The sequence below is a fragment of the Neofelis nebulosa genome, chromosome 14 (assembly GCF_028018385.1).
Source record: "Neofelis nebulosa isolate mNeoNeb1 chromosome 14, mNeoNeb1.pri, whole genome shotgun sequence".
NCBI lineage: Eukaryota > Metazoa > Chordata > Mammalia > Carnivora > Felidae > Neofelis > Neofelis nebulosa.
The window spans coordinates 4559731-4574777 of record NC_080795.1 but is presented as its reverse complement, the minus strand read 5'-3'; the positions used below and the strand labels follow the sequence as shown (position 1 = coordinate 4574777).

The 15047-nt window shown below is 42.0% G+C and overlaps 2 protein-coding genes across 7 annotated transcripts in view; both read left to right on the top strand.

Moving 5' to 3' along the window:
* PCMTD1 (protein-L-isoaspartate (D-aspartate) O-methyltransferase domain containing 1) overlaps positions 1 to 9580 on the top strand; it is a 70864-nt gene extending 61284 nt beyond the window's left edge. For all 3 annotated transcript variants that reach the window (XM_058699376.1, XM_058699379.1, XM_058699377.1), the window contains one exon: positions 4194 to 9580. In XM_058699376.1, coding sequence (XP_058555359.1) covers positions 4194 to 4561 — 368 coding nt within the window. In that variant the 3' untranslated portion in view covers positions 4562 to 9580. The remainder of the gene's footprint in view (positions 1 to 4193) is intronic.
* Positions 9581 to 13567: 3987 nt separating this feature from the next.
* Positions 13568 to 15047, top strand: part of PXDNL (peroxidasin like) — a 424019-nt gene continuing 422539 nt past the window's right edge. For 2 of the 4 annotated variants that reach the window (XM_058699366.1, XM_058699368.1), the window contains exon 1: positions 13568 to 14514. In XM_058699366.1, the coding sequence (XP_058555349.1) occupies positions 14351 to 14514 (164 nt within the window). In that variant the 5' untranslated portion in view covers positions 13568 to 14350. The remainder of the gene's footprint in view (positions 14515 to 15047) is intronic. The other 2 variants (XM_058699367.1, XM_058699364.1) reach the window with 2 other exon arrangements.

The following is a 15047-nucleotide window of genomic DNA, read 5'->3' as shown; positions in this document are numbered from 1 at the left end:
GAAAAAGGGAAAAATTCTATACCAACTTAGGCAAAACTTTCCTCCATACACCACCCACTAGATACTTCCATCTCTCAGACATGTGGGTTTTTCCACCCCAAGGAATTCTCGAATTCTTTGTGGACACCAACTAGGTGTCCTGTGATCTGACCCCTCCTATCACTAACCACTGTTCGCATAGACCCCGGAGGTTAAAGGGCTTGTACGAGGCTGCCGCCATCTCCTCCGACTTGAGCCCCCAGCCACAGGTCCAAGTTTTCACCTGTGTTTCCGTCAGCCTGGCTGTAAATCAGGAACTCCCGTGACCCCTTTCTGGAATTCAATAATTTGTTGGAGTGCCTCACAGAACCCAAGAAAACAGTTCACTTACTGGATTACGGGGTTTAGTATAACAGGGGTCAGCACAGAAACAGCCGGCTGGAATCGAGGCACAGAGGGTTTGTGGGAAGGACCCAGCTTCCGCGCCTCCTCTGAGGGCCCTTCTGGCACTTGCGTGTGTTCATCAGCCCGGAAGTTCTCCGATCCCTTGCAGTGAAGGCTTTTTATGGAGGTTTGATTGATTAAGTCATTGGCCATTTATGACCGGCTCAACCTGCAGCCCCTCGTCCCCTGCCAGAGGGTGCTGGTGAAAGTTCCAGTCCTCTGGCAACCAGCCCGCTCACTCAGGGGCTTACGAAAAGTTGCCTTATTAGCCTAAACCCAGGGGTGCTTGAAAGGAACCTGTTATGCTCTTATCACTTAGGTAACTCCCGGGTGTTTTCAGAGCTCTGTCAGGAACGCAAAGCCAAATGTATATTTCTTGTTAAAAATCTCAAGGGGCAAGAGACTTCATAAATTGTGGCAACAGTTGTGTGGCCACTTATAGAAGCTGCTGTTTTTGTAGGTTCAAAAGTGGCCCCAAATCAATGCTTTCGTGAGATTGGCCTAAATAGTAGTCAGGGTGAGTATCAAATCCTTAACTCGTAACTGGAAGCATTACAAACAAGGGAGTGTTAAAGAATAGAAAATACGGGGGATTTTGAATATTTTCAATTCTGAGAATTATCTAAAAGTTTGTGTATCATTGAGACAAACTTTACATGAAGCTCTTGTGGGTGCTATTTTAGGACTTAAGTCTGAATCTTTTGCCATTCAGGGTCTAGTTGGTTTCTTTATGAAGTGAGGTATTCTGACAGTTTAGGATTGAAAGGTTCATCATTCTAACAGTGTCCTTGGAATAGCAGTGTTGGCAGAGGATGAACATAATTCAGGTGCTAAAAGAGAATACCGAAGGAAAAAAAAAAAAAAAAAGAATACCGAAAATGAGAGCAAGGTGCAAGAACAAAGACCAGCTGAAAAGACTAATTATAGCTCTATTTCTTAGCTCTTTTATTAAAATTCCCAAAACTCTTTTATAGATTCATTCTCCACCAGCCTCCCCCACCCCTGCTTTTTCAGTGTTCACTCAGGCACAGGTTTCTTCTGTGTCTACACTCCCCCTTGGGTGCTTGCCAGAGGCTGTTGGCTCTCAGATTTCTGTCCCCAGCCCTGGCCTTGCCCCTGAGTCCCAGACACATGATTCAGCTGCTTGCGGTTGGGCAGGAGCAGAGACCGTGCAGTCAAAACGCCCACGTTCAGGTTCCACCTCCTGTCACCTACGACCTCTGTGACCGGGACCAAGTTATTTCGCTTCTGTCTGCTTCCTTTTCCTCAGCGCTAAGTGTGCTGTTGCCTGTAACACGCGGAGATGGTGGCCAGCGTGTCGCTGTTGTTTTCCTTTCTGAAGTCTTCTTCCAGGAGATGTTCACAGACATTCCAGATTTCATACGGAACAGAGTTTTGATTTTCTCCTCCCCAGCTACTCTTCCTCTTTGTCGTGTCAGTAATTAATTGACAGTCGCATCTACCAAGCTGCCTGGGCCAAAAACTCTCCCACATCCAGTGCCCGTCCAGCCTGCCTTCAAAGTGTGTTTCAGACTTGTCCGTTTCTCTACGTCTTTACTGCCAACCGCCCTTACTCTAATCTGCATCACAGTGTGGTCAGATCTCAGGTGGATTACTGGAGTATTCCCGCTGGGCTCCTGCTCCCTCTCTTTATGATCCATACTCCACAGCGGACCCTCAGTGCCATTTTCATTGCATTATGACCCTGCCTTTTGAAAACCCTTGATACAAGGCACATTTTTTACCAGGGCCTGCAAGATCACCCCGACCACCTCCCTTACTGTTTGCTTCCTGGTCTAAACTTCATTGACACCAGCCTTCTTTCAGCTCTTTGGACGTGCTAAGCTCATTCACCTTCTAGTGTTTTTCGCCATTCCCTGTGCATGAAGCTATTTACAGACAGCTGTTTCTTCGCATCATCTAGATGTTAGCTCAGACACGCCTCTCCTAGGGGAGACCATTGGGACTACCCAGTCGGAAGTAGCCATACCCCATGATACTTTGTATGTCATTGGTGTTTTTTCTCATATCTTCTTTTTTTTGTCATAATTATTTCTTATCTATCCCTCCCCCAAATATATAATCTCCATAAGAGCGGGGACTTTCTTAGTCTAAATCGTTCACTCTATCTAAACGAGCTCTTTAATAGTACCTGGCGTATAGTTTAACACATGGTTGTTGAGTGACTGTGAAACAGCTTAACAATTTTGGGCGATAAGCAGAACAGGTGGTAGGTAGTTTACACATTTTAACATATAAGAGATGAGATTTCCCATCTGTTTTTACTTAACCAGTGTTTGCAAAACTCATGGTTGGCAGAAGCAGGACTTGAACTCAAATTGTCATATGTTTCGGTTTCCGTGTTGGATAGTTGGGAGCAGGCCCAGACAGTAGAACAAATGGTTTTTAGTTGAACATGCCCAGTATGGCCCTTGGGAATTCTTTTCTATTTCAGATTGCAGTAGGGGACTTGAAAAAAGTTTGAAGAAAAGATTTTGTCGTGGGCCACTTCGGTGTGTGCTGAGGGATCGTTGAATCAGCCTAGAAAGGCCTCCCATGCTGGAGTTTTACCAAAAACCCCGTCCCTTGCTGCAGCGTGTATCCAGTCTGTGATAGGGTCTAGGGGAAGGAAGCACTCGGAGCCTTGGACAGGGTGATAGACTGTGCACTTCTAGTACTGCAGGCCCCTGTACGGAGCACAAGGAGGAAGTGCCACGGCCCCTCGTTCCTGGAGCTTACAGTCTGATGTAGAGGGAGGCCACATACCAAAGAGTTCCTACAGAAGGCAGGATTTCATAGTTATAACAAAAAAGTTTGCAAGGGAAGTATCCAGAAAAAGAGTACCAAAAGGAAAGAAAGAAAACACAAATGGAGAGTTTTTAGTGCTGTTTAACTGAGGAGGGTTGTGTTTTGTTTCGTTTAGGCATTTGAGAAGGCTCCTTGATGGTGGTTTTATTTCCACAGGGGTGGCAACTAGGAGAAATGAATTTCACGTGGGACGAGAGAATTAATTTCTCTGTGTCTAAAGCATTGGAACAGAGCAGGCTACAAGGAAGAGTATGTGTTCTAGGGCTTAAGGGTTTGCAGATCGGTGGGAGATGGGAGCGGAGGACCGACTGTATTTGCTAGAAGCAAACATCAATAACTGAAGGAGATCTCAGTGTTTTGGCCTGTTTTGGCCTATTACATTGTATACAGCATGATTTCTGGCGGGCCTTTGCCTAAGTTGTACTTACTGATTTACAGAGGAAAACTCGGTGTGTGTGTGTGTGTGTGTGTGTGTGTGTGTGTGTGTGTACACACATGCACAAGCTTTAAAGCTCAGACTGAGGCGGTCGTTCAAATGTTGCCTTTGAGTTTTAGGAACAGATCGTTCTCTTGTATGGTTTTCAACATCAAAAATATAAAAAAATATATGTGGTATAAAATCTGTCTTCTCTTCTTATCCCCTAGCTGCTTCATTCTTACGGAACCCGTTTCTAAGTTCGTACTTCCTCTTTCAAAGAATATTCATGCGTATACCTGGGGACACACATACACACATATCTACACATAGATACCTCCCCGCTTTCCACAGAATTGAGAATGGTGGTGTGGCATATAGAGAGCACCTTTGAAATCTTTGTTAGAAAAAGAAGAAGTTTTATACTGGGTGTTTTCTACCGTTTGCTAAGAAATATTTTGTTCTGTGAAGAAATGAGCAGTGTGTAATGTTTTGCTTTTTTATGTGTTCTGTGTGTGTGTTTTGTTTGCGCTTTTCTTTTTTTTAGCTCCCTGTGCCGTCCGGAATCTCCAAGACTTGGCTCGCATTTATATCCGACGTACACTTCGAAATTTCATAAATGATGAGATACAGGCCAAGGGGATTCCTCAGAGGGCTCCACCCAAAAGGAAAAGAAAGAGGGTTAAACAGAGAATCAATACTTACGTATTTGTGGGTAATCAGCTTATCCCTCAGCCTCTAGACAGTGAGGAGGATGAGAAAATGGAGGAGAATAACAAAGAAGAGGACGAGAAAGACCACAGCGATGCCATGAAGCCAGAGGAACCACCTCAGAATTTACTGAGAGAAAAAATCATGAAACTCCCTCTCCCTGAATCTTTAAAGGCTTACTTGACATATTTTAGAGAAAAATAACTTAGATCACGAAGAAAGAATGCCTACTGATAATTCCTTTAGTCTTGAAAATGTAGCATTTGTTAGGAGTTAAAAGAGAGCGAATTCTTTCCACAGAGCGAACTATAGTGGAAAAGGTATAACTTGTTTCTGTCTTAGTAATAAAAATGATGTATTCAGTAATTAAAAAGAATCCCTTTTTATGAAATATATTTTTCTTTAAATCTTGGAAAAAAGGCTGTTTTAACTCAGAGTGACTTCAAGAGTGGAATACAACAATACTCAAGATTTGTATACCGTAAATCCTTTTCTGATTCCTTACAGATTTGTAGTGCTGAGGCTTACATTTCATTTTATAGAAGGTTACATAATTGTTAAGCATATACTGGTTTTTGAACAGCAGTTCTTTTCCTTTCCTCTATGAAAACCTTCTGAGCGAATTAGGAAATCAAATGCTGTGTAGACCCACTCACCTTACTTCGGTTGCGGTCACTACTGTTGAGTTGCTGTAGTATTCCGGGCAATCTATGAGTGCAATAACAATACAGATGTTGAATAATTTAGCTTTAAAAAAAAGTTTCGTGGAGTTCAGTGGCACTGCTACTTTTGCTTTTGAATCTATTGCCAAAAGACATGGGAAAATATCTGCTTCTCTCCTAGAGATTTTAAGAGCACATCAAGTGAATATTAAATAAAAAGTATATACTTGATACAGTTCTTGATTTGTATGGACCCTTTACATTTTCAGTATTTAAAAACAATGAGGTTATCCTACTCTCTGGAGTTTTAGAAGATAGTATGTTTGGGATGGGTTTTTCTCTTGTCCACTGTGTAAAGTGTTTGGTTTAAAAAAAAATCCACTGTTCTGTATGACTGTCGATACGACAGACAGGTAGGGAGTGAGCATGAGTAACGGCCCCTTTCTTGGGCTGCTCTCAGAAGCAGGTGCACTTTAGCAAATGGAACTTCTGGTTCATTTGAATCTTTGTCTTTGACAAGGTAGGACTGAGCGAGCCTCAGAAAGAAACTCATCTTTGTAGTGTAGGAGATGTTCACAGGAATTGTATGCAGATGCCTCTTGTTTTGAAAATCCAATTCAGAATCGTAGTGTAATCTTTGGGACCTATGTTGTGCTCATTTAACTTTCTCACGGTGCGTGGGTTGTTTGTTGTTGTTGTTGTTGCTTTTGGTGAAGTTCTAATTGTCACTTTTTTCTTAATATCACACACTTAAACTATCCATCATTAGAATATTAATTATAGCTTACCAGCGATACAACAGTAAATGCCATTTTTGATTTGTTCCTTTTCTTCCCACTAGGGCCTGAAAATAGTCATTCCTTGTTAAGAAAGTACACAATGGAACATACTTACTACTTCATGTAACATGGATTATGTATTTTTTAAAAGGAAAAATTTGAGTGTATCTCTTATTACCACCAGCATCCCTGTTCCCCGTAGTTGGTCAACTATGTTTAAGGAAACCCAACTGCTACATAGTAAAAGGATTGTTATTATCTCTTTTCAAAGATTCAACTATTAGTAATACATAGTTGGTTTAAAAAATCTCAGCTCTGGTAATTCTACACATTTAAAAATGAGCATTTGAAATATTCTAAGTATGAATTATCTCAAGTAAATGAGGGTATTTTAGTAATGGGAAAGATAATTTCATGGAAGGTATTTGTTTTATACCAGTGACTATAGGGCTAGGTGATAGGGGTTGGGGGGTTGGGTGTTATCTCCACAATTTTTTTTCTTTTTTTAGATGATTGCTAAGCTGTTACGGTTAAGAAATGTCCCATCGCATTTCTATCAAGGAAAAAAAATAGTTGATACAATTGTCATCTGTTAGGAACGGTCACTTTATTTTAAATTAAATGTTAGTTTTAGAAGTTTAGTATTGTTCCTGGTGCCCACCTGTTTTTATCCAGCACCACCCCCCCACCCCGGCCGCCCTCTCCGTACTCACTCTGTCGGTTTTGGAGCTCGTGTCCAGATAGTAAACATACATATTCTTAAATGATGATTTTACTATTCAGAAGAGAGTTTTTGTTAAGGATATATTTGAAGATTGACTTGCTCACATGGTCTTTTACTCTGTGGACCTTGGCAAAGTATACAGTAGGTTTTCGTTGCCATTACATATTTTTGTCATTGAAATGTATCTTTTGTGTTTTTAAATGCATCCATTTTACAGTTGTGACTTTATTATTGACTTTAAATAAAGAAGTAGAAATAAATGAAAATTAAAGTGAAAGCCCTTTTATTAATGGGAATATAGTAGAATGATCAAGAATATTTTGGGTTCGTGTTTATTTTTTAATGAATTCATGGTTACTTGGGTGTGAATAATTACGCTTTATAGGTGGAAAAAGTAGCAAAGAAAGGTAAAATTAAATGAAGATGATGAGGACTATATTCATGGGATTTTAACAGCCAGATAAAACATTGGAAATAATCTAGTCTTTTCTTTTGTAGAGAGGAGGGCTAGGGAGATAGCACGAGTCTCCGAAGTCAGACAGCTAGATGGAGAGGACTTTAAATAGCGTCCAGCACCTGATAAACCTCAAGACATAACGACCAAGAAGACAGTTTAAGTCTACACTTCTTACTAGTTGATACATTTGGTTCTAGTCCTAATAAACAAAAATGCCATTAAAACGGCATGCGTCACGGTTAAAACACCAAAAATGTTAAGTATTGGTTTCTAGCTGTTTGAGAGGACAAAAGTGAAGCAAAGCCTGTTCGATCATGGGAAGACTCGGAACGTTATTTTAAATAAGCAGTTGCATATAATTCAGTTTTGTTCTCTAGTAGCCTGGCATTTTCTTCCTAATTTAGGAAATCTCTATACCAGTGGATATATGCTTGAATTATTGTATACGGTTCATTGTCTGTATTTGAACATCTCATTTCCTTTGGAGTGTTGCCACCTTTGAAGACAGTGTAGGCTTTTTTTTTTTTTAATTTTATAAAGTATTAGGTATATATGAAGGATATTTAGAAGATATATGCAAAACACAAGGAAGAATAATTCAGCGTACATGTAAGTACACGGGTGTACCTACTACTGGGTTTGACTACTGGCATCACCGTGACCTGGGTGCCCTTCGCGGTGTCCTCTTTATTCCCCTGGGGGGTATTCCTTTTGTGTCAGTCACGACCTTGCTCTTTGCTATAGCGTTACCACATAATGTTCGTGTCTCTGAACAGTGTATCACTCGGCCTCATGCATACTGAACTTCACAAGTGGAGCTCTACTCTTGTTCTGCAGGTGACTGTCTCAGTCCACACTGCCTTTCTGAGATCGATCCATTTTGTATACAGCTGAGTCAGCACCCACGGACTCAGTCTATTTGCTCATTCTGCTGTCAATGGACATTCGTTGTCACGTCAGCTGGTTTGGTCGGCGGCATTCTTCGGCATGTCTTGTGACCATACGCGTGCGGGAGCCTTCACAGAGTGCACACCTGGGAGTAGAATTGCTGGATCATAGAGCATGTTTGCATTCGCCTTCACTGGGTGGCGCAACATAGCCGGACAGCGTGTGCCTTCCTGCCATGTTCACATGTTCCAGCTCTTCCATGACCTCACCTGCGTCTGATGGCGATCTGTGCGTGTTTAGTAGTGTGAAGTGTTACAGAGGCTTTGTTACTGGTTATGGAGGTTTTGTACCTTTCTGAGTGTTTCTTCGTCTTCGGTTTCCTTTCTGTAAAGCTTCTATTCAAGTCTTTTGGAAATGATTTAAAGAAATTGGCTTTCAGGGTTCCTTCTGTCTTCTGGCTGTTAACCCGCTGTCAGTTACGTGTATTGCAAATCTCTTCTGTTAGGTTGTGGTTTCTGTTCTCATTCTGTTTGTGGTGTCTTTAGTGAATTAAAATTTTCAATTAAAAAAATGAAGAGTTTTTTTTTGTTTTGAGAAAGTTGTGTGCGTGCGCGCACAAGTGGAGGAGGGGCAGACAGAAGAAGAGACAGAATCCTGAGCAGGCTCCTGCACCATCAGCACAGAGCCCAGAGCCCGATGCCAGGCCTTGAACTCACAACCCATGAGATCATGACCTGAGCCAAGGTCAAGGATCGGGCGCTTAACTGACTGCACCGCCCAGGCGCCCCTGTCCCCCATTTTTTTTAAGAGTGGGTACAAGTAGGGGAGGGGCAGAGGGTGAGGGAGGAGAATCTTAAGGCGACGCCATGCCCAGAGTGGAGCTGGATGTGAGGCTCAATGTCGTGGCCATGAGATCATGACCTGAATCGAAATCAAGAGTGGACGCTCAACTGACTCAGCCACACCGGCACCCCCACGTTTTCAATTTTAATTGTGCGAGATTCACCTTCACACAGCCTCAGTCCAGGATCATGAAAATACTAGCCTGTATTTTCTCACAAAAGTTCTGTGATTTTTGTCTTTCACATTTAAGTCTGTAGTACACCTCTACTGATATTTGCATAAAGCGAGAAATAATAAGTTTTTTTTTTTTTTTTTTACATAGTTGATCAACTGTTTCAACACCATTTTTTGACAAGTCCCATTTTCCTCCTCTGATCTGCAGTTTCAACTCTCATAAATTAAGTTTTCATATGTTTGTGCTTTGTGTCCAGATTTTCTTTTCTGTTTTATTAGTCATTTATGGATTCCTGTGCTAAAATTGCACAGTCTTACTTACTACAGGTTTACAATAATTCTTGATCTAGTGACGTAAGTCCTTTCAACTTAAATTTCAGGAATATCTTGGCCAGTCTTGGACCTTTTGACTTTGATAACCATTTTAGAGCCAGCCTCTCAGATTACATGCACACAGTCTTTTTGGGATTTCCTTTGGAATCACACTGAATTTATAGATCAATTTATGTGAGAGGTAACATGTTCATGATACGGAGTCCTCCGATCCATAAATATGGTACTTCTTTTATTTACATCTTGTTAAGTGTGTTAGTAAAGGTACACAATTTTGTTTCAAACATCTTCAGATTTTATGTGTACATGTTTTATATTTTTCGATACTGTTGTAATGTTTATTAAAATTATGTTTGCTCTGTATTGGTTTTTGAACATTACTTAAAACACTGTTGTGATTGTTCTAAATTTTCTACATAGATAACCAAATCGTCTTTGTAGAGACAGTTTGTTTTTCCCTTTGGATTTTGTTTTGTTTGGATTTTGTTTTTGTTTGCATATATGCTAGTTGGGGCCTCCTGTAAGTGTTGAATAGAAGCAATGAACAAGAGCAGCCTTGTTTCTTATTTTATTGCCCATATAAAGTCATTTAAAAAATTTTTTTAAGTTTATTTTAGAGCATGAATGGGGGAGGGGTAGAGGGAGAGGGAGACACAGAACCCGAAGCAGCTCCAGGCTCCGAGCTGTCAGCACAGAGCCTGATGCAGGGCTGGAACTCACAAGCTTGGAGATCATGACCTGAACCAAAGTCGGACTCTTAACTGACTGAGCTACCCAGGTGCCCCAAAGTCATTTTAAATAAATGGCATGGTGTGCTTAGAATACATATTGTGTTGTTCAGTATAGTGTTCTGTAAATGTCATTTGAGTCAAATTTTTGACTGTATTCAAATCTAATACAGTCTATGTAAACATTTTTTCTGTGCTTTTGTGATTTTCAGCAAAATCTCTCACTTTGATGGTAGAATGTCAGTTCGTTGTAGTTCTCTCCATTTTTGCTTTGTATATTTTGATACGATGACACTACACTTTAGGTTTGCTATGTCCGTTTGGCGATTTGAACCTTTAATGGTATGTGGGAACCCTTTTTATATTTTTATATTCTTCAAAGTCCATTTGGTTTGATACTTATGTAGCATTTAAAATTTTTACTTTCAATGTCTTTTATATCCTTATTTTTGCGATGTTTCTTATTAACATATAGCTGAATCTCTTAAAAAAAAATTAGAGTTTGAATTTTACTTAAAGCAATCCATCCATTTACTTTCATTTTAAATATTAGTACTGAGTATTTTGTGCTATACACCTTTTTCAATATTTTTGTTCTCTCCTCTTTTTAAAGGATAATTGTTTTCTCTTAGTTTTTGTCCATTCCTGTTTATGTGTGCTCCTTCCCCGCCCCCCCCCACCCCACTCAATATTTTAAAACACTCACCTAATTTATCAAAGTCTGAAGTTACCCTATCTTCCTAAGTGAGGCAAGGCACATAGGACACCTCAGCTCTGAAGTCATCGCTTCAAAATTAATAGACTAACATATTGTATGTATTATTTCTAAATACGTAAGCCCCTAAAGTATGCCATTAGCTTTACTCCCACATTTGCACTTTGTTTTCTGCTCATTATACTTTCTTTGGTCTTAAGTCATTACAATTTTCTTTTGCTTAAAATACATCTTTAATTTTTTTTATTTATTTATTTTTTTAATTTCAGAGGGCGAGCAGGGTAGAGGGACAGAGGGAGACAGACAGAATCTCAAGCAGCCTCCACACTCAGCAGATCCTGATGATGCAGGGCTCAATTCCACAAACCTGGAATCATGACCTGAGCCAAAATCGAGTCAGACACTCAACCGAGCCAGCTAGGCACCCCCATTTTTTTTTAAGTTTATCTTGAGAAGGGGGAGAGAGGCAGACAGAGAAAGACAATCCCAAGCAGACTCTGTGCTGTGAGTGCCCAGCCGGACAAGGGGCTCAAACTCACGAACTGTGAGATCATAACATGAGTCAAAATGAAGCATTGGATACTTAACCAATGAAGCCGCCGAGGCTCCCCCATCTTTTAAAATTTCTTTTAGTGAAAGACTGTAGGTTGCTAATTCTTAGTTGTTGTTGTTTCCTGTTTGGAAAAATTTCGTCTTCTTGAAAAGTATGACCGCACAATTTTAGATTAATGGTATTTCCCATAGAACAGTGGAGTTACGTTTCTACATTCTGGCTTTCACTACAGCTGTTGAGAAGTCGACCAATAGCCATTCCTTTGAAGGTTATCTGTCTTTTATCTTTGTACTTTAAAGATTTTTGTCCTGACATTGAAAATATTCTTGTCTTGGCACTGTTAATTCTCTAGTTTCATAAAATGTGCCTTGGTATGTATTTTTTCATTTATCCTACTGGTATTTGTCTCGTAGCTGTGTGGGTTAGTGTCTTTCATCAGTTCTGGAACTGGCCATTTTTTTCCTTATAAATATTGATCAACTTTTTGTCTCTCAGCAGTGAATTTAAAATAATTTCTTCAAATTGATCTTCTACTCACTAATTCTCTCTTTCGTTGCCTTAAATCTGCTGTTAAACCCTTACGTTGGGTTTTAATGTCTTAATTTTTCTTTTTCAAACCTGTTTGGTTGTTTTTATAATTTTCTGCTCTTTATTTATAAATTTCTGCTATTTATACATTCATTTCTCTAAACCTACAGGTCCTAATATTATATTCCATATATATTGAACACTTACGAGGTGGGCTTCTGTGCATGATGCTTGTTTTTTTTTTTCTCTAAATGTTTATTTTTGAGAGAGAAGGAGCGTGCGCACGCGAGTTGGGGAGGGGCAGAGAGAGGGAGACAGAGGATCCAAAGCAGGCTCCACGCTGACAGCAGAGAGCCTGATAGAGGGTTCAAACTCACCAACCATGAGATCATGACCTGAGCTGAAGTCAGACGCTTAACTGAGTGAACCACCCAGGTGTCCCTGTGCACTATGTTTCTAAGGCTTTTATAACTTTCTCTTACATTTTGTGGGTTTTGACTAAGCCAGAAGCACTACTAGGGCATGACCTCTTTTTAAGGTTTTCAGACCACTCAGGTAGAAAATTCATGTAAAAGCTAATTTGGGGATATTATACCTCCAGGGAGATTTGTTTTACTCCCTCCCCCTCTCAAGTGTGAAAGGCAATTTTCCTTGCATTTTCTGGGTGGATGGGGGAAGGGGGTAAAGTGGATTGTTTCTAGTTCGTCCTTCATGAACTTGATGAAAATACAGGTTTTCCACCAGACGGTCCACTTAGGAAAGGGCTTTTTCTTCCCGTCTACCCCCAAATCTGTTTATTTTACTTGGTTAAGCAAATACTCTGAAGCTGAACCAACCTGTGTTTACTTACCTTGCCAGCTTCTCATTTTCCCTTCATTTTTGGGCTCTTGTATGTGTCTTTCACTTAGCACATCGATGTATTTTTTAAAACGTTCATGGTATTTGACATATCTTAATGGTTTTCTGCAAGGGAGTTGCTCTAAGGCATTCTGGGAAAGAATCTACAGCCTGTACTGGCTGTGTCATGCACGTCGTTCTCTGTGCCTTGCTTGCGGTTCTTTGCCCTGTATTCGTGGGAGGTAATGGGTAGATTGTCTCATTTAATGGCAGCTTGGGTTTCTAAGGAAACCTATAGAAAGTGTATAGTCCATCCTGGAAAAATGCTCTATGAATACAAGCTAATATTGTATTTTGAACTGAAAACGCACACATTTGTATGCCTTGTCCATCCAAGCCCTCCAAGTCACAAACATTGGTGGTAAGAGCATAGTTATTGTAAGACGTGGGGTTGAAAAGAAATCTGCTTTTTTAGTTTATTGCGATAGACTTAGACAGTAAAATACACGTGAACAATGTCAGCATGCTTAAAGTGTATTTTAAAATCCTTCTCGTTCACGGACATTGTTTTCTTCTGATCTTTGTATTTTAAAAATAATGTTAAAACCCCACATATTTAAGTTTGAACATTTTGCCAAAAGAGGGCAGTATTCACCCGCAGTAGAATGTAAAGGGACTGAAAACTTACTGGAAAGGAGGCGAGTGAATTTATTTTTCCTCATAAGGTTGATAAAGTTTGACCAAACTAGCCCTGCAATGACTAGATTTGCCGGCCAGTCTGGTTCTCTGGGATGGCTGCCCCGGTGGGACCATCCCACATTTTCATGTGTTTTTCTATTACTTTGACATTTTTTAAAGTGCTAGTTCAGGGGGAAGAGTTGTTTGAAAACTTTAAGGATAAAACCAAAAACCTTTCCCAAATACCTGCTTAGAGTGACCAAAAAAGCACGTGTGTAAGGCGAGGTCATTGAAGTCTGTCCCGGCCCGTGACTCAGGGCCACTTCCCTCAGGGACCCGTGGCCGTTTAAACCCGAAAAATGAGGCTCCGGCCGGCCGTGGTGCACCCGGACCCGAGGTGGCTCGGCCTTGCACTTTGCGCGTTTGTTTTTCTATCAGCTTGTCCCCTCTGCGCGTTGGTACAGGAGTTCGCGGTTTAAACATACAGCCTTGAACGTTAAATATTCAAGGAGGAAATCGGAAGTAGCTGCTTTGAATGTCAAGAGTGGGGTGCTTTGGGTTTCCAGGAGTGGAATGCGCAGGAGGCAACGAAACCGATTTCTGGAAGCACAGGAAAATGTGAGCCTAGACCAGCGAATTAGAACCCTGCCTGCCCTTTAGGGTTTGGCGATATTACCGGATAAAAAGGAAAGCCGTTGTGCACTGGTTCAGTACATCACGAATCCACTTGAGCTGCAGAAGGACAGACAGCTCGGGGCCCGGAGGCCCGGGCTTACGTAACGCGCAGTGGAAGCCACTTTGGAAAAGCTTTACACTTGCGTTCTGCCGCCTGCGGCGCACGCTCGTTTCCCGAAGCGGCTCCGGCGGGGACGAGCTTCTCCGCGGCCCTCGGGGGGTGCGGCGCCCCCTAGAGGCGGCGGGCGCCCCCTGCCCTGTAACGTGATCTCCCTTGCTCCTGGATTGGCCAGAAGCGGAGTTTTCCCCGGGAGCCGCTCGTAGCTGGGCTCCCCAGCCGGGCTCCCCACGACGGGCCCCGCACGGCAGCCGCCGCCGCCGCCGCCACCGCCGCTTCGCTTCCGGCAGCGGATGGAGCGATGGCGCCCGGACTCCCCTGCTGGACCACTTGCTTCCTCCTGGTCGTGTGGTGCCCGCCCGCGCTCCCCTGCCCTAGCCGGTGCCTTTGCTCCAAGAGCACCGTCCGCTGCATGCACTTGATGCTGGATCACATTCCTCAGGTGCCGCAGCAGACCACAGTCCTGTAAGTTCACACAGATGCCGGTGCAGCGCCGCTCCGTTGCCCTCTGCCGGAACCGAGCGCTCCTCTTTTAACTGGGGTTCCTGATGCGGTCCCTGCTCCCGGCCGGGAGAGGGTTTTGCCGCTTTTCAGACAACTTAATGATTCTGCTTTGTGGGACTAGAAAATGTGAGCGAGGATGAGCTGAAATAAATGTATTTGCACCGGGTGCAGTTCTCTTTTCCAGCATCTTCCAGAACTTGCTATTGAGAATTTTCATCTTTGTTTAGGAGTTTTCCTGCTTAGGTTCTCAGGTTATTCCTTTCATCCTCTCCTCCAGAAACTTTCAGACTCCTAATTAGGTCAGCATGTATCTGTCCCATTTGGAAAGAACCGACTTGGCTTCGGAATGTGCTTCCAATTCATTATGTGCGGGCGACCTGGATTTTTTCTGTTCATTGTTGGGCTTTGCGTTGGGCGTCTCAGGTGGGGGACGTTCTCAGTCTCAGGCCCTTGAGGGACTGTTGGTTTTCCAGGGCGGTCCCTCCAAATGGACC